The 22,265-nt window shown below is 52.3% G+C and overlaps 2 protein-coding genes across 2 annotated transcripts in view; both read left to right on the top strand.

The window, feature by feature from the left end:
• fnip1 (folliculin interacting protein 1) overlaps positions 1 to 20,232 on the top strand; it is a 26,212-nt gene extending 5,980 nt beyond the window's left edge. The window contains 18 exon segments of the mRNA XM_056444347.1: positions 1,314 to 1,443; positions 3,043 to 3,180; positions 3,365 to 3,465; positions 3,820 to 3,894; positions 3,958 to 4,049; positions 4,575 to 4,658; positions 6,470 to 6,541; positions 6,694 to 6,829; positions 7,189 to 7,390; positions 7,481 to 7,566; positions 12,475 to 12,621; positions 12,980 to 13,149; positions 13,995 to 14,398; positions 14,400 to 15,406; positions 15,663 to 15,828; positions 15,916 to 16,116; positions 18,355 to 18,470; positions 18,822 to 20,232. Coding sequence (XP_056300322.1) covers positions 1,314 to 1,443; positions 3,043 to 3,180; positions 3,365 to 3,465; positions 3,820 to 3,894; positions 3,958 to 4,049; positions 4,575 to 4,658; positions 6,470 to 6,541; positions 6,694 to 6,829; positions 7,189 to 7,390; positions 7,481 to 7,566; positions 12,475 to 12,621; positions 12,980 to 13,149; positions 13,995 to 14,398; positions 14,400 to 15,406; positions 15,663 to 15,828; positions 15,916 to 16,116; positions 18,355 to 18,470; positions 18,822 to 18,900 — 3,406 coding nt within the window. The 3' untranslated portion in view covers positions 18,901 to 20,232.
• Positions 20,233 to 21,630: 1,398 nt separating this feature from the next.
• Positions 21,631 to 22,265, top strand: part of LOC130191762 (rap guanine nucleotide exchange factor 6-like) — a 61,456-nt gene continuing 60,821 nt past the window's right edge. The window contains exon 1 of the mRNA XM_056411453.1: positions 21,631 to 22,246. Coding sequence (XP_056267428.1) covers positions 22,172 to 22,246 — 75 coding nt within the window. The 5' untranslated portion in view covers positions 21,631 to 22,171. The remainder of the gene's footprint in view (positions 22,247 to 22,265) is intronic.

Raw genomic sequence — 22,265 nt, 5'->3', positions numbered from 1 at the left:
CCTCCACTTCTCCTCCACCTCTCCTCCTCCATTTCTCCTCCAGCTCTCCTCCTCCACCTCTCCTCCTCTACTTCTCCTCCTCCAGCTCTCCTCCTCCAGCTCTCCTCCTCTACTTCTCCTCCTCCACCTCTACTTCTCCACCTCTACTTCTCCTCCTCCAGCTCTCCTCCTCTACTTCTCCTCCTCCACCTCTCCTCCTCTACTTCTCCTCCAGCTCTTCTCCTCCACCTCTCCTCGTCCACTTCTCCTCCAGCTCTCCTCCACCTCTCCTCCTCCACTTCTTCTCCTCCACTTCTCCTCCTCCACCTCTCCTCCTCCATTTCTCCTCCAGCTCTCCTCCTCTACTTCTCCTCCTCCACCTCTCCTCCTCCACCTCTACTTCTCCACCTCTCCTCCTCCAGCTCTCCTCCTCTACTTCTCCTCCTCCACCTCTCCTCCTCTACTTCTCCTCCTCCACCTCTCCTTCTCCACCTCTCCTCCACCTCCTCTCTGACCCGACCCTGACCCCTAGTGTTTGGTTATCTTGTGAGCGCTTTCCGATGGAAGTTCTTTTGTCTTGGCGTCCCTCTCCCAGGAGTCTCGTTCCTCTCAAGTCGTCTCAACACAGAAACGTTCTGATCTAGTTTTTGTAATTTAAAACAGAGACAGCCTCTAAATCAGAGGAGCTGCAGGATGTGAATAAGCAACAGATGAGCAGCTGAATGAAACGGCAGGTTAACAACAACAACAGCAGCAGCAGCGGAGCTGTGAGGAGCTGATTGATCAGTCTGATCAGGCCTGAATCCTCAGATCTCATCATCAGATATGTTGTATTCATCGGTTGGTGGAAGAAGTCCGGAGGCTTAATGAAGCTGGTTCTGTTCCCTGAAGGGTTCTCTATGACTGGCCTCCATCTTTGTTTCCCTCCTGGCATGAGGGGCGGAGCCTGTAGGCTCAGCCAGGTTTAACTAAAGCTGGAACATCGTGTCTGCCTAGTTCAATTGTGGAGGACGACCACAGGGGGGGGGGGGTCTCTACTAAATCACATGTGATGTCACCGTGTTAAAGAGAAGTGAGCTCCACCCGACGCGGCAGAGCCTTCAGCGGAACTGTTGCATTGTGGGTCTGGAATGAGAACAATGCCTCCGGTTCTGCCTCGGCAGTTTACGTATTTTTTTTTAACGTTGCCCGTCCGTCACGTGGCGCCACAAACCTAACGGGGGGGGGGGGGGGGGGAGATTTTCATTATATGTTGCTCCACCATGTTGCTGCACCATGTCGGATCTCTTGAGGCTCTCCCTTTCTTTCAGTACTAATTGACCCCCCCCCCCCAGCTGGCCAGTCCCCCAGCTGGAGCCCGGTCAGATCCGGCTGATCGTCTACCAGGACTGTGAGCGGCGCGGGAGAAATGTCCTCTTCGACTCCAACGCCAAGAAGAAGAGCTCGGAGGAAACTCCCATCGCCGTGAGTCACGAGTGTGTGTGTGTGTGTGTCAATAGATGATCAGTAGACGATCAATAGATGCCGGTCACAGAGGACAGACGTCACGAGGCGCCTCAGTTTGTTCGTGTTTATTTGTTTTTGTTTATTCACTAAATTTCTTAATTATTTCAAAAGGCTGAAGTAAAAAAACAGACTTTATTTATTTGTGGAAGAAAGAAAGAGAGAGAGAGAGACAAAGAGAGAGAGAGAAAGAAAGAAACCCTTGTTGACGACTAAAGTTTAACTTTCTCTACGAAAGAGAAGCAAACAAACCTCTATGGATCACATGACCCACTCTGACACACACATACACATACACACGCATACAGAGACACACACACACATACAGAGACACACACACACACACACAAAGAGAGAAACACATGATGGGTGGGTGAGGATGAGTTCAGTATGGAAGAAGAATGAAATGAAGAGAGAGAAGAGAGAGAGAGGAGAGAGAGGAGGACACGTCTGGTCCTGGAAAGACAGAAATGTGTTTTAAGGAGGTGCAAAGCTGCAGGAAATAGAGGGATGAAGTTAGAGAGGGGGGGAGAGAGAGATGGAGGGCTAGAGCGAGAGAGAGAGCTAGAGCGAGAGAGAGCGAGAGAGAGAGATAATAATTGCAGTGCTGCTCGCTCACGAGGTCCCTCAGAGTCATATGACTGGCAGTCACATGCTGCTGGCCGTGTGCACACACACACACACACACACCCTCTCTCTCTCCGCTTCTCACTCGCCCCATGCATTCCTCCTCAATGGGCTGCCAAGTGAAGGAGGTCACATGACCCGGGTTGTTGTCTACACAGCCTGTGTGTGTCCACTCCCCGTGACTCGGTGTTCTCCTCCCACGCCGCTCCTCTCACGCTCCTCTCACGCTCCTCTCACGCTCCTCTCACGCTCCTCCCACGCCGCTCCTCTCACGCTCCTCTCACGCTCCTCTCACGCTCCTCCCACGCCGCTCCTCTCACGCTCCTCCCACGCCGCTCCTCTCACGCTCCTCTCACGCTCCTCCCACGCCGCTCCTCTCACGCCGCTCCTCTCACGCCGCTCCTCTCACGCTCCTCTCACGCCGCTCCTCTCACGCCGCTCCTCTCACGCTCCTCTCACGCTCCTCTCACGCTCCTCTCACGCTCCTCTCACGCCGCTCCTCTCACGCTCCTCTCACGCCGCTCCTCTCACGCTCCTCCCACGCCGCTCCTCTCACGCTCCTCTCACGCTCCTCCCACGCCGCTCCTCTCACGCTCCTCTCACGCTCCTCTCACGCTCCTCCCACACCGCTCCTCTCACGCCGCTCCTCTCATGCTCCTCTCACGCTCCTCCCACGCCGCTCCTCTCACGCTCCTCTCACGCTCCTCCCACGCCGCTCCTCTCATGCTCCTCTCACGCTCCTCCCACGCCGCTCCTCTCATGCTCCTCTCACGCCGCTCCTCTCACGCCGCTCCTCTCACGCCGCTCCTCTCATGCTCCTCTTACCCTCCTCCCACGCTCCTAACACGCCGCTCCTCCCACGCCGCTCCTCCCACGCCGCTCCTCCCATGCCCCTCCTCCCACGCCGCTCCTCACCCTGCGCCTCCTCCCCAGAGCGCCGAGGGTCAGGCCAAGATGTTCGGCAAGTGCTGCCAGCTGCGTCCTACAGGGGGCAGCAGCAGCTCCCTGGACAGCTCCTCCTCCTGCACCTCGGACACCAGGGACGCCAAGGAGCCCGGCATCCGCTTCCAGGTGAGCCTCACCTGGTGGACATGTGCCCCTGTGTGTGTGTCATATGTTCACACACACACACACACACACACACACAGACGATCAGACCGGTGCTCTGTCGGTTGCTCTTGGTTACGGGCGCACAGTGTCCGTGGCTCTGTGATGGCGGCAGCGTGACAACGTTAGGCTCCTCCCCCTCCCCCAGGGCTCCAGGTGCTCGTCCGACGTGGTGATGCTCGGGGAGATGATGTTCGGCTCCGTGGCGATGAGCTACAAAGGCTCCACGCTCAAGATCCACCACATACGGTAAGACTCCTGGGTGGTGTTGTTGTTGTTGTTGTTCTTCTGTTTGTTGTTGTTCTTCTTCTTTTGCTTCTTCTTTTTCTGTTTCTTGTTGTTGTTGTTCTTCTTCTGTTTGTTGTTGTTATTCTTCTTTTTCTGCATCTTCTTATTCATCTAATTCTTCTGCATCTTCTTATTCATCTTCTTCTTCTGCATCTTATTCTTCTTCATCTTCTTCTTCGCTGGCGTGTAAAGACACTTTGAGATTAAAACCTCCTCAGCTTTGACGTGTTACATGGTAGAAAGTAGATTTACTTTCTTTCAAAAGAACTGATGATGATGACGATGGTGATGAAGATGATCTTTGTCATCCATCAGATCGCCTCCTCAGCTGATGCTGAGTAAAGTGTTCACGGCCAGGATGGGAGGCAGTGTGTACGGCAGCCTCAACACGTGAGGGCTCACACACACACACACACACACACACACACAGACTCTCACCCCCCTCTGGTACAGGTTACAGGACAGCCTGGAGTTCATGGGTCAGGACGGCAGCACCCTGAGGCCCGACCAGAACACGGGGCCCAGCGGGCTCCTGGGGAGCAGAGGTAACCACGGAAACGGGCCACGCATTCACCTCCTGACGTCTTATGAAATGAGAATCTAAAGCTCACGAAAAGAGCAACTCCACCGATGTTCTCACTGTCTGAGAGGCTCTCCTTCACCTCCTGGTGCAGCCAGGCGGACTCTGCCAGCAGCTCCTCCGCCGGCGCTCCCGTCTCTCAGCCTCGCGAGCAGCTGGAGGAAGTTCTCTCGGCTCATTTGCATATCGGCAGCGTTCCTCCTGTGACTCATCTGGAGTCTCGTGGTGGAATGGAAACACGGGACTGAGGTTCGGCTCCTCGTAGAATGACTCCCTCATGTTTAGAGGAGGCTGAGGAGCTGCTGGCAGATTCTCTCCTCTGTGATGATGTCATCGTTTCATTCCAGACTAAACTGCTGTAACGCTGCTGTTCACTTCGAGGAGGCAGCGTGTCTCCTCCTTCCTCATTCACTAACCATGGGCCATGTTCTTTTTTTGTCTTTTGCTCCTCCTCCTCCTCCTCCTCCTCCGTGTTCCCTGTGCTGCTCAGGACTGTCTCAGCTGTGCAGCCCGCGGCGGGCCTTCTCTGAGCAGGGCCCTCTGCGCCTCATCAAGAGCGCCTCTTTCTTTTCAGGTTGGCGCTTAAAACTGAGCCGACTGGTGCCGGCTGCATGTGTGTGTGTAGCTGCATGCCTGTGTGTGTGTGTGTGTGTGTAGCTGCATGGCTGCATGTGTGTGTGTGTAGCTGCATGCCTGTGTGTGTGTGTGTGTGTGTGTGTAGCTGTATGGCTGTGTGTGTGTGTGTAGCTGAATGCCTGTGTGTGTGTGTAGCTGCATGCGTGTGTGTGTGTGTGTGTGTGTGAAGCTGCATATGTGTGTGTGTGTAGCTGCATGCCTGTGTGTGTGTAGCTGCATGCCTGTGTGTGTGTAGCTGCATGCCTGTGTGTGTGTGTGTGTGTAGCTGCATGCCTGTGTGTGTGTAGCTGCATACCTGTGTGTGTGTGTAGCTGCATGCCTGTGTGTGTGTGTAGCTGCATGCCTGTGTGTGTGTGTAGCTGCATGCCTGTGTGTGTGTGTGTAGCTGCATGCCTGTGTGTGTGTGTGTGTAGCTGCATGCCTGTGTGTGTGTAGCTGCATACGTGTGTGTGTGTGTGTGTGTAGCTGCATACCTGTGTGTGTGTAGCTGCATGCCTGTGTGTGTGTGTGTGTAGCTGCATGCCTGTGTGTGTGTAGCTGCATGCCTGTGTGTGTGTGTGTGTGTGTAGCTGCATGCCTGTGTGTGTGTGTAGCTGCATGCCTGTGTGTGTGTGTAGCTGCATGTGTGTGTGTGTAGCTGCATGCCTGTGTGTGTGTGTGTAGCTGCATGCCTGTGTGTGTGTGTGTGTAGCTGCATGCCTGTGTGTGTGTAGCTGCATGCCTGTGTGTGTGTGTAGCTGCATGTGTGTGTGTAGCTGCATGCCTGTGTGTGTGTGTGTGTGTGTAGCTGCATGCCTGTGTGTGTGTGTAGCTGCATGCCTGTGTGTGTGTAGCTGCATGCCTGTGTGTGTGTGTAGCTGCATGCCTGTGTGTGTGTGTGTGTGTGTGTGTGTGTAGCTGCATGCCTGTGTGTGTGTGTGTGTAGCTGCATGCCTGTGTGTGTGTGTAGCTGCATGCCTGTGTGTGTGTGTAGCTGCATGCCTGTGTGTGTGTGTAGCTGCATGCCTGTGTGTGTGTGTGTGTGTAGCTGCATGCCTGTGTGTGTGTGTGTAGCTGCATGCCTGTGTGTGTGTGTAGCTGCATGCCTGTGTGTGTGTGTGTGTGTAGCTGCATGCCTGTGTGTGTGTGTGTGTGTGTGTGTGTGTAGCTGCATGCCTGTGTGTGTGTGTGTAGCTGCATGCCTGTGTGTGTGTGTGTGTGTGTAGCTGCATGCCTGTGTGTGTGTAGCTGCATGCCTGTGTGTGTGTGTGTAGCTGCATGCCTGTGTGTGTGTAGCTGCATGCCTGTGTGTGTGTAGCTGCATGCCTGTGTGTGTGTGTAGCTGCATGCCTGTGTGTGTGTGTGTAGCTGCATGCCTGTGTGTGTGTAGCTGCATGCCTGTGTGTGCATGGTGGTAGTTGCACTAGAAGGGTCTCAGTACTCCCAGCATGCAGCACTGTAAACACGTGCATGTGTCCTCACAGGTGCGTTCGGTGCTCGACAACCAACGGAAAAAAAATAATCTTGCGAGGTGAAAGGTCAAACCTCTGCGTGAGTTTGTACTACCCACAATGCAAGGGCCCCCTGAGGTGACGCCTAGCCCACGGCCCGGTACCGGAGGGGTGGGCGGCTCCCCGCCTCACGCTGGGGGCTCTGATCACCTGGTTCTGATCACCTGGTTCTGTTCTGTCTGGAGGATTTGACCCTCTGTGTGGGGCGTGGCTACATGTTGTGTTTCTCACGTGTTGTTCCTTTGTCTCCCCCCCCCAGGCCACAGCCACCCCATGGACATGCCGGGCCGAGGGCTCCACGACGAGAGGGACAGCGGCATCGCCCGGTCAGGTGGGTTCACGCGGCCGGAGCCAGAGCTGGGTCCCTCGACTCTGGATTTGGGTTTCCTTTCATAAAAGCAGGAGTTAGTGAGAAAGAAGGTGTTCTGTCCTCCAGGTGTGTGTGTCGTCTGACTCTCCTGTGCCCCCCCCCCCCCCCCTCAGCGTCCCTGAGCAGCCTGCTGATCACCCCCTTCCCGTCTCCCGGCTCCTCGCTGACCAGCAGCTGTGCGTCCAGCTACCAGCGCCGGTGGCTCCGCAGCCAGACCACCAGCCTGGAGAACGGCGTCTTCCCCCGATGGTGACACACACACACACACACACACACACACACACACACACACACATTGGTACGTTGTGAGGGTTTTGTTTCCTTCACGTCTTTCTTATAGACTGCCGGAAAGAAAACATCAAAATACACATTCAGATGGCTATTTTATGACTTTGTCTACTTTTATCTGTAAATGATTCGTCTGTATTTAGAGACAAACAAAATCTCTAACTTTACACTTTCATTCAGAATTATATTTCCCATTTAATTCACAAGAATATTGCAAATACTGTATATCTATCTAGATATTTATATACATATTAATATATATATATATTTTTAAAATAATATATATATATATATATATATATATAAATACACATATGTAGGTCGGTGGAGGAGAGCTTCAACATGTCGGACGAGAGCGGCGTGCCGAGCCTCGGCACGGCGCGCAAGAAGAAGATCGCCATCGGGGTCATCTTCACGCTGTCGGCCGACGCCGGGGAGAACAGCCGCTTCCAGGAGTTCTTCTTCTCCCACTTCCCGCTGTTCGAGAGCCACATGAACAAACTGAAGAGCGCCATCGAGCAGGTGACGTCACAGCAGGTGTCCCTCGTCTAACTGTCTCAGTGCCAAACATCTCACATTGCCGTGTGTGTGTGTGTGTGTGTGTCTCTGAAGGCCATGAAGATGAGTCGGCGGGCAGCTGACACCAGCCAGAGGGCGGCGGCCTACAGCCGCATGGTGGACGGCCTCAACGAGTTCAGGTACCACCACGACTCACAACACACACACACAACACACACATTCACATCACACACACAACACACACATTCACACACACACACATTCACACACACATTCACATCACACACACAACACACATTCACACACACATTCACATCACACACACAACACACACATTCACATAACACACACATTCACACAACACACACATTCACATCACACATTCACACACACAACACACACATTCACATCACACACATTCACACACACACACATTCACATCACACATTCACACACACATTCACAACACACACATTCACATCACACACACATTCACATCACACACACAACACACACATTCACATAACACACACATTCACACAACACACACATTCACACACACACATTCACATAACACACACATTCACACACACACACACAACACACACATTCACTTAACATACACATTCACATCACACATTCACACACACAACACACACATTCACATCACACATTCACACACACAACACATTTTTTTTATTACATTGTTTATATATATATATATTGAATGTATATATATATATATATCTCAAAAAGTGTATATTTTATTACATTGTTTTATATATATATATTGCCATGATGTATATTCTATTACATTGTTTTATATATATATTGTTAATACTTTCTTCATATTGTATAGTTTATTCTCATTCTTATTCTTTTTATAGCCTGCTACTGCTGTCGGGTGTTTTGCACATAAGAATTTCACGAACCGATTATACTTGTATAAAAGGGGATGTGACAATAAAAACTTGAAACTTGAAACTTGAAACACACATTCACACAACACACACATTCACATCACACATTCACACACACAACACACACATTCACACAACACACACATTCACATCACACATTCACACACACAACACACACATTCACACAACACACACATTCACATCACACACATTCACACACATTCACATCACACATTCATTCACACAACACATTCACACATTCACATCACACATTCACACACACATCACACACACACATTCACACACACATTCACACACATTCACACACACATTCACACAACACACACATTCACACAACACACACATTCACATAACACACACATTCACACACATTCACATAACACACACATTCACATCACACATTCACATCACACACATTCACACACACAACACACACATTCACATCACACACACATTCACATCACACATAACACACACATTCACATCACACATCACACAACACATTCAACACACACATTCACACACATTCACATCACACACACAACACACACATTCACATCACACATTCACATCACACACACACAACACACACATTCACATCACTCACACACACATAACACACACATTCACATCACACACATTCACATCACACACACACATTCACACACACACACATTCACATCACACACATTCACACACACATTCACACACACAACACACACATTCACATCACACATTCACATCACACACACACAACACACACATTCACATCACTCACACACACATAACACACACATTCACACACACATTCACACACACACACACACACATTCACATCACACACACAACACACACATTCACACAACACACACATTCACATCACACACACAACACACACATTCACACACACACATTCACACACACATTCACACAACACACACGTTCACAACACACACACACACGTTCACAACACACACACACACATTCACAACACACACACACACACACGTTCACAACACACACACACACATTCACAACACACACACACATTCACAACACACACACATTCACAACAACACACACATTCACATCACACACACACACATTCACACACACATCCACATCACACACACACATTCACACACACACACACACACAACACACACATTCACATCACACACACAACACACACATTCACACACACACATTCACATCACACACATTCACATCACACACACAACACACACATTCACATAACACACACATTCACATTCACACACACACACATTCACACACACAACACACACATTCACATAACACACACAACACACACATACACAAAAACACACACATTCACACACACATTCACAACACACACATTCACACACAACACACACATTCACATAACACACACATTCACATCACACACACATTCACATCACACACACAACACACACATTCACATCACACACACATTCACACAACACACACACAACACACACATTCACATAACACACACACACATCACACACACACACACACATTCACACACACAACACACACATTCACATAACACACACACACACACACACACACACAACACACATTCACACACAACACACATTCACACACAACACACATTCACACAACACAACACACATTCACACATTCACATAACACACACACATTCACACACACACACACACATTCACATAACACACACATTCATAACACACACAACACACACATTCACATAACACACACACACAACACACACATTCACAACACACACATTCACATCACACACACACAACACACACATTCACATAACACACATTCACACACACATTCACATCACACACACAACACACACATTCACATCACACACACAACACACACATTCACATAACACACATTCACACACACATAACACACATCACACACACAACACACACATTCACATCACACACACACAACACACACATTCACACAACACACACATTCACATCACACACACATTCACATCACACACACACAACACACACATTCACATCACACACACAACACACATTCACATAACACACACATTCACACACACATTCACACAACACACACATTCACATAACACACACCGTTACACACATTCACACAACACACCCGTCCCAGTGGTGCGACGGCGCCCCCGGTGGCTGGTTGAGGCGGTGCAGGTCGGGAACAACGGACCAGACAGGAAGTCCTTTGATCTTTCCTGCTGCTCCAGGTGGCGTGAAGCTCGTGTCTCGAGTCCTCGGAGGATATTTAACGCGCTCGGAGGACGCGGCTCGTCCCGCTCCAGTTACCGACGCCGGCGGCGATCAATAATTGATGATTGACCGCGCGGCTCGTGTGGCGCGGAGCGCTAATGTCTCAATAGAGTGATTATGAAACGAAGCTGACGGACTCTTTCACTCAGTGAGAGCAGTGGAAACATGACGGGTGAAAGAAAAGAGGAACTCACAGCCCCCCCCCTCGGACCGCGGATGTTGCATTGCGACTGCAGTGCATGCTGGGAGTTCTTGCTTTAGGGAAGCTTTTTTGGAGTAGAGGAAAGTGAAGAAGCTTCCGGTTCCCTCTGCACCACAACCGCCCGTCAGAAAGACGGCGCTTTATTTAGCTTCACTAGAAACTGCACAGAGACTTCATCGTGTGTGTGTGTGTGACGCATGTCTCGTACTCATAAAACACCCAAATGTATTTTAAGTGAGTGTGTACACATGCCTGTCTCCACCACAACTTTCACTTGACACACACACACACACACACACAGAGACACAGATCCCCTCAGCAGTCATGAGCCCGCTGGCAGCCGCCTCCGCCACGAGCGCCAGAGTCGTAAATAATGCGCGGAGAGGAAAGACGTGTGTGTGTCAGTGTGTGTGTGTGTGTGTGTCTGTGTGTGTGTGGCCTCAGAGTCACACCGGAGCTAAATATAACGCCCCGGCTTCATGGAAACTGGAAGAAATGAGGTCGTTAGAGGGAGACGAGCTGAATGACGAAGACGAGCTGAATGACGAAGGTCACGCGGGGTCACGAGGAAAGAGGTCGAACTGCCTCACGCGTGATTACGCAATCACCTTGTGGGAAATCGCCAAGTTCCGGATGAGAGCGGCCATGTTGTGTTGCGTGATGGGCGCCTCATGGCGGGGGGCGACTTTAACCCTTTCACGGCGTGTTCCGTTCTTAGGGAGTGAATTGTTACATTTCACTTCCTGCAATTGCAAATAACCAAGATGGCGACGGCCAAAAAGCCACGACCCCCGAGGAGGAGCCGGACGATTGAACCAGAACGTTCCAATGTTCAGCTGCGTGAGTTACGCAACACGAGCGGCACGAGGCTCCTGAAGGAGGCGCTGTTGAAGCCCCGCCCCCCCCCCCCATGGTCTGCATCTCTTCCTCCATGTGAAGTAATTCCAGTCCGGCTCCTCCGGTTCACGCTGACGTCGCCGCTGCTTTTTTAAAGTTCACCTGAACTGCTGAGGAGGAGGCGGGGTCTAGACCTGCAGGGGGGGGGGGTAAACCTTGTTTACCGTTTTGTTTACTGTGATCTCCTGGCGCCCGGCGCCAGCAGCTGGAGGTTTTATTGACTTGTTTATAGCGATTATGACTCGAGGGTCACTGGATGCGTCGAGTCCCAGAGGGCCGACGAGGGCACACGCCTCCAGGAAAACAACAACTAGAGAGGAGGGAGACAACAACAACGAGGAGGAGGAGGATGAAGATCACAACGCACAAATAAAAGCCTTAATAGAGTTGAGAGGAAGCAGCTGCCGCTCCCTCGGTGCTCCACACCGACGTCCCTCAGCAAAAATCATGATAAACAGAGATTCTCCACATTCCTGAGGCTCCGCCCCCCCCACACACACACACACATCAAAGCTTGGCGTCCAGCCGAGGCGTGCTCGCCACGCTCCACGGACACTTCAGTGGTCCTCAATGGACAAACGGCCAAGGAGCGACACACACACACACACACACACACACACACACACTGAACTGAGGTCTTTTGTCTTACCAGAGAGACAATAACCCGTCTGTCTTCCCCCTGTCTGTTTTCTCCTCCTTCTCTTTCACTCGCCTGGCTCCGCCCCCGGCTCCCCCCCCCTGCAGGATGACCATCTGCGACCTGTACACGATGCCCCGGGTGTCCGAGCCCGTGTGGTTGACCATGATGTCCGGGGCGTCGGAGAAGAACCAGCTGTGTGGCCATTTCATGAGGGAGCTGTCGCTGCTGATGGAGACGGCCTCCAAGAACCAGTGAGGGGGGGGGGGGGGCGACACGAAGAGCCTCCGGAAAACAGACGAGAAGCAAGCGAGCTCGAAGATATTCAGTTTATTTTGTCACACACACACACACACACACACACACACACACACACACTGTGCATTCTGTTCCTTAGTCTATGGGCTCTCTCTCTGTCTCTCTCTCTCTCTCTCTGTCTCTCTCTCTCCCTCTCTCTCTCTCCCTCCCTCTCTCTCTCTCACTGAACCTCTTTGGCTCACTGTTGCCTGATTGTGCTTGTTTTGAATTGGTGTCGAGGTCTTTTTATTCTGTGTGTGTGTGTGTGTCTGGCGGTCCAGGCAGTGACCCATGGCGCCCCCTGCTCTCCTGCAGGTTCCTGCCGGCGCTGCTCACGGCGGTGCTGACCAACCACCTGGCCTGGGTTCCCACGGTGATGCCCAACGGCCAGCCGCCCGTCAGGATGTTCCTGGAGAAACACTCGTCCAAGAGCGTGGACCTGCTGGCCAAGACACACCCCTACAACCCCCTGTGGGCGCAGCTGGGTGAGCACACACACACACACACACACACACACACACACACACACACACACACACACACACACACACACACACACACACACACACACACACACACACACACACACACACACACACAGATACACACACACACACACAGATACACACACACACACACAGATACACACACACACACACACACAGATACACACACACACACAGATACACACACACAGATACACACACACACACACACAGATACACACACACACACACAGATACACACACAGATACACACACACACAGATACACACACACAGATACACACACACAGATACACACACACACACAGATACACACACACAGATACACACACAGATACACACACACACAGATACACACACACACAGATACACACACACACACACACACACACACACACAGATACACACACAGATGCACACACGCACACACAACCCTCTTACATCATGTTTACCTCCCTGAGTACACACAGCAAGGTGTGAGCACGTTCTGCACGTTCACCTCGTCTCACGCGAGGTCACGGCGACATCTAGTGGCCACATAGGAGAACTGCACCACGAAGACGATTGTGCCGCAGTTTATTTTTAGAATCGTTTAAAGAAACTTTTTTTAATTAAGACAAATAGTTTTGTTAGATTTGGTGTGTCTGAAACATTAATACTACTAATAATAATAATAATCCATTTAATTCGCTTTTTAAGTCACTTTACATTCATACAGCAGCATACATATAGCAGCTCAGGGTCAAGTGTCTTGCTCGAGGACACATCGGGGATTGACCCCTGACCCCTGACTCGCGGTCGCCCCTAACGCTCCTCTGCGTGCAGGAGACCTGTACGGGTCCATCGGGTCCCCGGTGCGGCTGTCCAGGACCGTGGTGGTGGGCCGCCGCCAGGAGCTGGTCCAGAGGCTCCTCTACGTCCTCACCTACTTCATCCGCTGCTCCGAGCTGCTGGAGACGCACATGCTGGACAGCGCCGAGGACGAGGCCATCGTCATGCCGGGCTCCCTCATCACCACCTCCCTCCGGAAGGGGGAGGTGGAGGAGTCGGACTACGTCCTGGTGACGGTGCACAAGCCCAGCGGCGACTACCTGACCCACGGGCGGACTGCCGGGGGGGGGGAGGGAGGCGGCTACCGGTCAGACAACAGCCTGCAGAGCAGCGCCTGCACCGACACGGAGGGGGAGGGGGGCCCCGGGGGCGCAGCCGAGGAGGAGCAAGAGGAGAGAGGAGGACAGCAGTGTTCGTCAGACGGGACTCGACACCGGGGAGCCAATCAGGGAGTCCAGCAGCCCGCCGGCCTCTGAGGCCCGGCTGGAGGCGGGGCCTCCCGTGGGCCCTGTACCCCCCAGGGACCAGGTCTGTGTGCTGGCTGCAGAGACCAAGGGGGACCTGAAGCTCACCACCCCCCCCACCCCCCCGTCCTCCAGGCCGGTCCCCTCAGAGGCAGAGACGGCTCCCCGGACCTTAGGGGTCCCTCTAGAGAAGAGCCCCACCGACAAGGACCCAGCGATCCCCGCCGCGGGGCCCATGGCGTTGACCCTGACAGAGGAGGAGGAGGAGGAGGAGGAGCAGCCGGCGACGAAGGTCACGTTCCTCATCGGCGACTCCATGTCTCCGGAGTCGGACACGGAGAGCTGCCGGAGGAACGTGGAGGAGGTGTTCAACGAGTTCAAGAAGCACCTGCAACACCACCAGGGGGCGGAGTCAACGACCGGCGGCGCCTCGGAGGACCAAACCAAGCGGGCCCCGGGGCCCCCGGCGCTGCAGCGGGTGAGCAGCACGATGCCCAGGTGGAGGCCGACCTCTGTGGACGACTTCGATGAGTGCTTCAGCCACGAGGAGCCGGCGGAGGAGAGGACGATCGAGGGCGTGGCCCCGCGGCAGGAGGCCGGCGCCGCGGACAGAACGCACGCCGGCTCGCTGGACCCCGGGGGGGGGCGGGGTCTGGGTCCGGGGTCCGGAGACGCCTGCAGGAAGACATTGTTGGACGTGGAGAGGAGGTGCCGGTGCGGATCCACGGACTCCTGCTGCGGGGGCTGCTCCGCGGGGCGGGGGGCGGGGCAGGGGGCGGGGCTCCCGCCGGCGCCGCCCGGCGGCGGGGACCAGAAGAGCAAAGCGGCGCCGGGCGGCGCCTGGGAGATCCCACGCAACGAGAGCTCTGACAGCGCGCTGGGAGACAGCGAGAGCGAAGACACCGAGGACTGGCAGGAGGAGGTGATGGTGCCATTCCCAGGGTGAGACACACACACACACATACAGATACACACGCAGACACACACACACACACATACAGACACACACACACACACACACACACATACAGATACACACGCAGACACACACACACACACACACACACAAATACAGATACATACAGATACACATGCAGACACACACACACACACACATACAGACACACATACAGACACACACACACATACAGACACATACACACACACACACAGCCCACACACAGCCTCCTCCCTGCAGCTCCCGGCTCGTGGAGAACTACTCCAAGCCGAGCATCGCTAACTTCGGGCTCTCCCTGTTCGGCGGCTACTGCCCCAGCTACGTGCCGGACTTCGTTCTTCACGGGTTGCCGAGCGACGAGAAGCTGCGGCAGTGCCTCGTGGCCGAGTTGACGCACGCCGTCCAGGTAAAGCGCCGCCGCAGTGACCCCTTGACTTCCGATGGGCTGGACTCTTCTGCAGGTTGTTTTCACGCTCCTCCTCCTCCTCCTCAGCACCCGGTGCTGGACGAGCCCATCGCGGAGGCCGTGTGCATCGTGGCGGACACCGACCGGTGGACGGTGCAGGTGGCGAGCAGCCAGAGGAGAGTCACGGACGCCGGCAAGCTGGGGAAGGAGGTGCTGGTGTCCAGCCTGGTGTCCGGCCTGCTGCACTCCACCCAGCAGCTGCACAAGCTGCAGCTGTCGCCCAACTTCGTACGGAGGCTCCTCCACTGACCGGCTCCTCTCTCGGCTCCACTGACGCTCCTCTCTCCTCCCCTCCTCTCCTCCCTGTCCTCATCTCCTCGGCTCCTCGGCTCCTCTCTCCGTCTCCTCTCTCGGCTCCACTGACCTCTCTCCTCGGATCCACTGACCGTCTCCTCTCTCCTCGGCTCACTGACCCGTCTCTCTCGTCCTCTCCTCGGATCCACTGACCGGCTCCTCTCCTCGTCTCCTCTCTCCTCGGCTCCACTGACCGGCTCCTCTCTCCTCCTCTCCTCGGATCCACTGACCGTCTCCTCTCTCCTCGGCTCCACTGACCGTCTCCTCTCTCCTCGTCTCCTCTCTCCTCGGCTCCACTGACCGGCTCCTCTCCTCTCTCTCGTCTCCTCTCTCGGCTCCACTGACCGCTCCTCTCCGTCTCCTCTCTCCTCGGCTCCACTGACCGGCTCCTCTCCTCGTCTCCTCTCCCTGTCCTCATCTCCTCTCTCCTCGGCTCCACTGACCGTCTCCTCTCTCCTCGGCTCCACTGACTCCTCGGCTCTCTCGTCCTCTCTCCTCGTCTCGGCTCCACTGACCGTCTCCTCTCTCCTCGTCTCCTCTCTCTCCTCAGCTCCACTGACCGTCTCCTCTCCCTCGGATCCACTGACCGTCTCTCTCCTCGCTCTCCTGACCGTCTCCTCTCTCCTCGGCTCCACTGACCGTCTCCTCTCTCCCTCTCTCCTCGGCCTCGGCTCCACTGACCGTCTCCTCTCTCCTCGGCTCCACTGCCTCCCTCCTCTCTCGTCTCCTCTCTCCTCGGATCCACTGACCGCTCCTCTCTCCTCCTCTCCCTCTCTCCTCGGCTCCACTGACCGCTCCTCTCTCCTCGTCTCCTCTCTCCTCGGCTCCACTGACCGTCTCCTCTCTCCTCTCCTCCTCCTCGGCTCACTGACCCGTCTCCTCTCTCCTCGTCTCCTCTCTCCTCGGATCCACTGACGGCTCCTCTCCTCGTCTCCTCTCTCCTCGGCTCCACTGACCGGCTCCTCTCCTCGCTCCTCTCTCTCCTCCTCTCCTCCTCTCCCTCGGCTCCACTGACCGTCTCCTCTCTCCTCGTCTCCTCTCCTCGGCTCCACTGACCGGCTCCTCTCTCCTCGTCTCCTCGGCTCCACTGACCGTCTCCTCTCTCCTCGTCTCCTCTCTCCTCGTCTCCTCTCTCCTCGGCTCCACTGACCGTCTCCTCTCTCCTCGTCTCCTCTCTCCTCGGATCCACTGACCGGCTCCTCTCCTCGTCTCCTCTCTCCTCGGCTCCACTGACCGGCTCCTCTCTCCTCGGCTCCTCTCTCCTCTGTCCTCATCTCCTCTCTCCTCGGCTCCACTGACCGTCTCCTCTCTCCTCGTCTCCTCTCTCCTCGGCTCCACTGACCGGCTCCTCTCTCCTCGTCTCCTCGGCTCCACTGACCGTCTCCTCTCTCCTCGTCTCCTCTCTCCTCGGCTCCACTGACCGTCTCCTCTCTCCTCGGATCCACTGACCGTCTCCTCTCTCCTCGTCTCCTCTCTCCTCGTCTCCTCTCTCCTCGGCTCCACTGACCGTCTCCTCTCTCCTCGGCTCCACTGACCGTCTCCTCTCTCCTCGGCTCCACTGACCGTCTCCTCTCTCCTCGTCTCCTCTCCTCGGCCTCCTCCACTGACCGTCTCCTCTCTCCTCTCCACTGACCGTCCTCTCTCCTCGCTCCTCTCCTCTCCTCTCCTCGTCTCCACTGACCGTCTCCTCTTTCCTCGTCTCCTCTCTCCTCGGCTCCACTGACCGTCTCCTCTCTCCTCGGCTCCACTGACCGGCTCCTCTCTCCTCGTCTCCTCTCTCCTCTGTCCTCATCTCCTCTCTCCTCGGCTCCACTGACCGTCTCCTCTCTCCTCGTCTCCTCTCTCCTCGGCTCCACTGACCGGCTCCTCTCTCCTCGTCTCCTCGGCTCCACTGACCGTCTCCTCTCTCCTCGTCTCCTCTCTCCTCGGCTCCACTGACCGTCTCCTCTCTCCTCGGATCCACTGACCGTCTCCTCTCTCCTCGTCTCCTCTCTCCTCGGCTCCACTGACCGTCTCCTCTCTCCTCGGCTCCACTGACCGTCTCCTCTCTCCTCGTCTCCACTGACCGTCTCCTCTTTCCTCGTCTCCTCTCTCCTCGGCTCCACTGACCGTCTCCTCTCTCCTCGTCTCCTCTCTCCTCGGCTCCACTGACCATCTCCTCTCTCCTCGCAGTGCATCATGCACCTGGAGGACCGCCTGCAGGAGATCTACTTCAAGAGCAAGATGCTGGCCGAGTACCTGAAGGGCCAGACCCGAGTCCCTGTGAAGGAGCTGGGCATGGTGCTGGGGTGAGTCCACGGCCTCCGCAGTACTCCTCCTGACCAGCAGGGGGCGATCAGATCGGTCCTCGGGAGGCGTCTCGCCAAATCACGAGATACGGAGTGACCGAGAGCTCTGGAGGTCCTCCTGGGTTCATGGACCCAGAGAATCCTGGATGATCCCGGAGCTTAGCACCGGATGACTCCTGAGAGGCGGGGCTTAGCACCGGATGACTGTCTCTAGGTCCATTTCCTGTCTCTGTCTCCAGGTCCACTTCCTGTCCCTCATGTCTTCTGGTCTCTGTCTCCAGGTCCACTTCCTGTCTCTGTCTCCAGGTCCACTTCCTGTCTCATGTCTTCTGGTCTTTGCTCTCGTTGCAGGATCGAGTCCAGCGACCTCCCCCTGCTGGCGGCCGTGGCCAGCACTCACTCCCCCTGCGTGGCCCAGATCCTGCTATGAGACTGTAAGGACCCCCCTGTGACCCCCCCTGTGACCCCCCATGTGACCCGAGGCCTGATCCTCACTACCACCGCTGTAATGCAGACGTTGCACCACAGGGGGGCGCTAGAGACCACATGCTGAAATGACCTCCAGCTGTTTGAATGTTTTATTTTTTTAACGTTTGGACACAAAAGCGAAAGACATTATAAATATATATATATATATAAAAATGTATATATATATATATATTTTGCCCAGTTTGAGAATGAAACGTTCAGGACATCATCAGGATAAAAACGATGGATTATTATTGTTCCCTCTTCGTACAATCTTCAACCCGAATGACGGACGACGAGTTCAAAGGAAACAGACGGAGGTTTTATTTTATTTCGAATTTTAAAAGTCAATCTCATGCCGCTTCTGTCATTTCACCTTATTTTCATGTATTTTGTTTACAAGCCAAATTTCCCTGCGATTTAAATTTAAATGTTGTTGTTTTTAAACGGGCTGAGAAGGCGTTGACATTCTGAAGGCGGAGTCAGCTCTACCTCAGATCTCCACGGGCGACACGCACAGGTGACTTAAAGGTGTAATCAGTGACGACGCGCTGCGTTCAAGGGACGCGAGGAGACGGGGGCGTCGGTTAAATTCCCCGTGTGTGTGGGGGGTGAGGAGCTAAAGACGCGTGCGTCCTCCACGCGTATTATAAAATGCTGAAATATTTTCATATTTTTTTTACGATCTTTACGTCTTCAGAGAGAGAGAGAGAGATTTATGGGGTTACATATATATTATATAAATATAAACCGGTTCACACTATTTTCATCTTTCTTCTGTTTGGTTCTCGGCGACGTCGACGGTGATTTTCGTTGTTTTTGCCTTTTTAATAATAACCAGGGTGCGATTTTATTTATCATTAAACCCACAAAGCGGCTTCATTATTATTATTTATTATGTTAATGTTTGTCATCGGTCGACACCGTTGAAAATAAATCTTTTTTTCTCTCCGTTATCTCTGTTTTTGTTTTTTGGGCTAAATAATTCAAACTGACGGTCTTTGAGTTTATTGATGAGTCGATCAATCGACCCGATCGCACCTCGAGGCTTGACCTTCCCTTTAAAGACTCCTCTCTCCACCAGCCAGACTTCACCCTTTCAAAATAAAAGCCTTCGTCCCGGCGCCCCTCCTCGGTGTGTAGCCGTGTGTGTGTATACATGTACAGACTGTTGTATTTCACGTGTATTTTGTACAGAATGTTCTTTTTAAAAATCTCATTTTCGGAATCTTTTACTTTTTCTTCTCAATTTTATGGGAATATTGTGCAATAAAGAGGCGGAGTTAGCATCATTTATATATTCATTTATTTATTCATTTATATATTCATCTATATATTCATTTAATTTATTCATTTATCTATTCATTTAAAAACAGAAATGTGTCTGAGTGTGTAAACTTTAAACAACAGTATACGTGTAGTTTGGCTTCCTCCATCTGTCTCTCACGTGTCACCTGCAGCGTAACAACCTGTATCTGACTCCGCCCCCCCCACACACACGCGCACACGCGCTGCAGTTATGCAACACGAGGAAGGAGTGACCTGTTGAGAGCGAGCACGCGCGCGTCCCGCTGCCCCAGGTGGTGAAACATAAGTCTCTATGTGAGACCCCTCAAATGGACGCGAGCTGTAGTCTCACCTGGTTTAGAACCAGGTCACGTGCACCGCGAGTTTAAAATGCGCGTCACCAGTCTGACGGTTCCGCGCTTGTCTGCAGGTTTTTGACTTCAGGTGTCAGAAGTCAGAGGGAGGAGCCGTGCTGCGTTCAGGGACTCCTTGTGAAAGCTCGGGAACCCAACGTGGTAGTTTATGTAAGCGAGAAACGCTGAATCACTTTTTATAAAACAATTAATAAATAAACATTTTGTTTTACAAATAAAAACCGGAACAAAAAAATTGACTCAAAGACATACATAAAAACAAGTTTTATTAATATAACTTTAAATTGCTTTATAACGGACATTACTCTGTACGGTCAGTAATGCAACTGTAAGAATACTTTAAATATATTATATATATATTATTACGGTTTAAGTTTTGTTCCTTTGGGTTAAATCAGATCTAACAGAGGCTTTTGTTCTTGTATTTTATTATAGCTGTTTTTTTATTCTCTCTGCACTTAAATGACATTTTTAATTTATTTTAATATGTTTTGATGTTTTGAGTTGGTGGCTTCACTTAAATGAACAAGATAACAACAAAAGTATATTTTAAGACGCATTCCAGAGCAGCAGGAACATTTAGTTTGTCATAAATCTGCCTTCACCTTATACTCAATGTAAACATCAATTATATTCATATGTGTGTGTGTGTGTTTTTGGGCAATACTTTTATTTTAATTATTTTTATAAAATAGATTTATAATTTGACAATATTTCAAAACGCAAATCGAATCTTTAAAAAATAAATATATTTTCTTATGTACCTATTATATTAACTTCTGTATATAAGTTTGTGGGCAATACAGAAAAAATCCAATCTATAATTTTTTTTTTTTTTTACATTAATTAAATAATAAGTTTTACAAATAAATACATAACGTTTATATTTTTAACTAATTTACTCATATTAAGTAAATAATAAGTTATATACATATATCATTGTAATATTGCCAAATAAAAAATATATATACACAAGTTTATATAATAACTTCTGGATAAAAGGTTGTGGGCAATGCTTTAATTTTAATTTTAAAATATTTCAAAACGCAACATTATGAATCCAATCTTTAAAAAAAAGAAGTGTTTTGTATTTGACTTTCCAGTCTGTCGTAAGCAACTGTAATGTCCGACAGCACGTGAACGCAACCCCGTGTCCGTGAAGACAGATGTCGTCAACTCTCCGAGGAGGCGGGGCCTCAACGAAAAGAAATCTGAACTCCTGGACGCGTCGCTGCGGAGGTGGAGGGTTCCTTCCCCGGAGATGAGCAGCAGCGCCCCGGACCACATGTGCCGCGGGTTCGACTTCCTGTCACGGCTCAGCGGCGGCGGCAGCGGCTCGCGACGCGCAGTAGTTTAAAAAAAGAAGGAAAGAAAAAGAAAGAAAAAGTTGTTCTCTTTTCCTGGAGAAGAAGGAGCTCCATCCGAAATGCTGCGGGGCGGCGCGCAGCTCGCCGCGGGATGTGAGGCCGTCCGGCTCGGGTAGAAGACGCGCGAGGAGCCGGCGGAGGAGCAGCGGAGGAGGAGGAGGAGGACGCGGGACTCTAATACTTATATTCTTGTGGAGCCGACGTTATGAAAATGACCGGAGCCATGGAAACTTCTTTCAAACTGGCTTTGAAGAAGCCGCCCCCGCTGCGGACCGCAGAGGTAAACAAAACGAGCGCTC

This window comes from Pseudoliparis swirei, chromosome 3, assembly GCF_029220125.1.
Source record: "Pseudoliparis swirei isolate HS2019 ecotype Mariana Trench chromosome 3, NWPU_hadal_v1, whole genome shotgun sequence".
NCBI lineage: Eukaryota > Metazoa > Chordata > Actinopteri > Perciformes > Liparidae > Pseudoliparis > Pseudoliparis swirei.
Note: the sequence above shows the minus strand (reverse complement) of the source record. Positions and strands in the feature narration are given on the sequence as shown.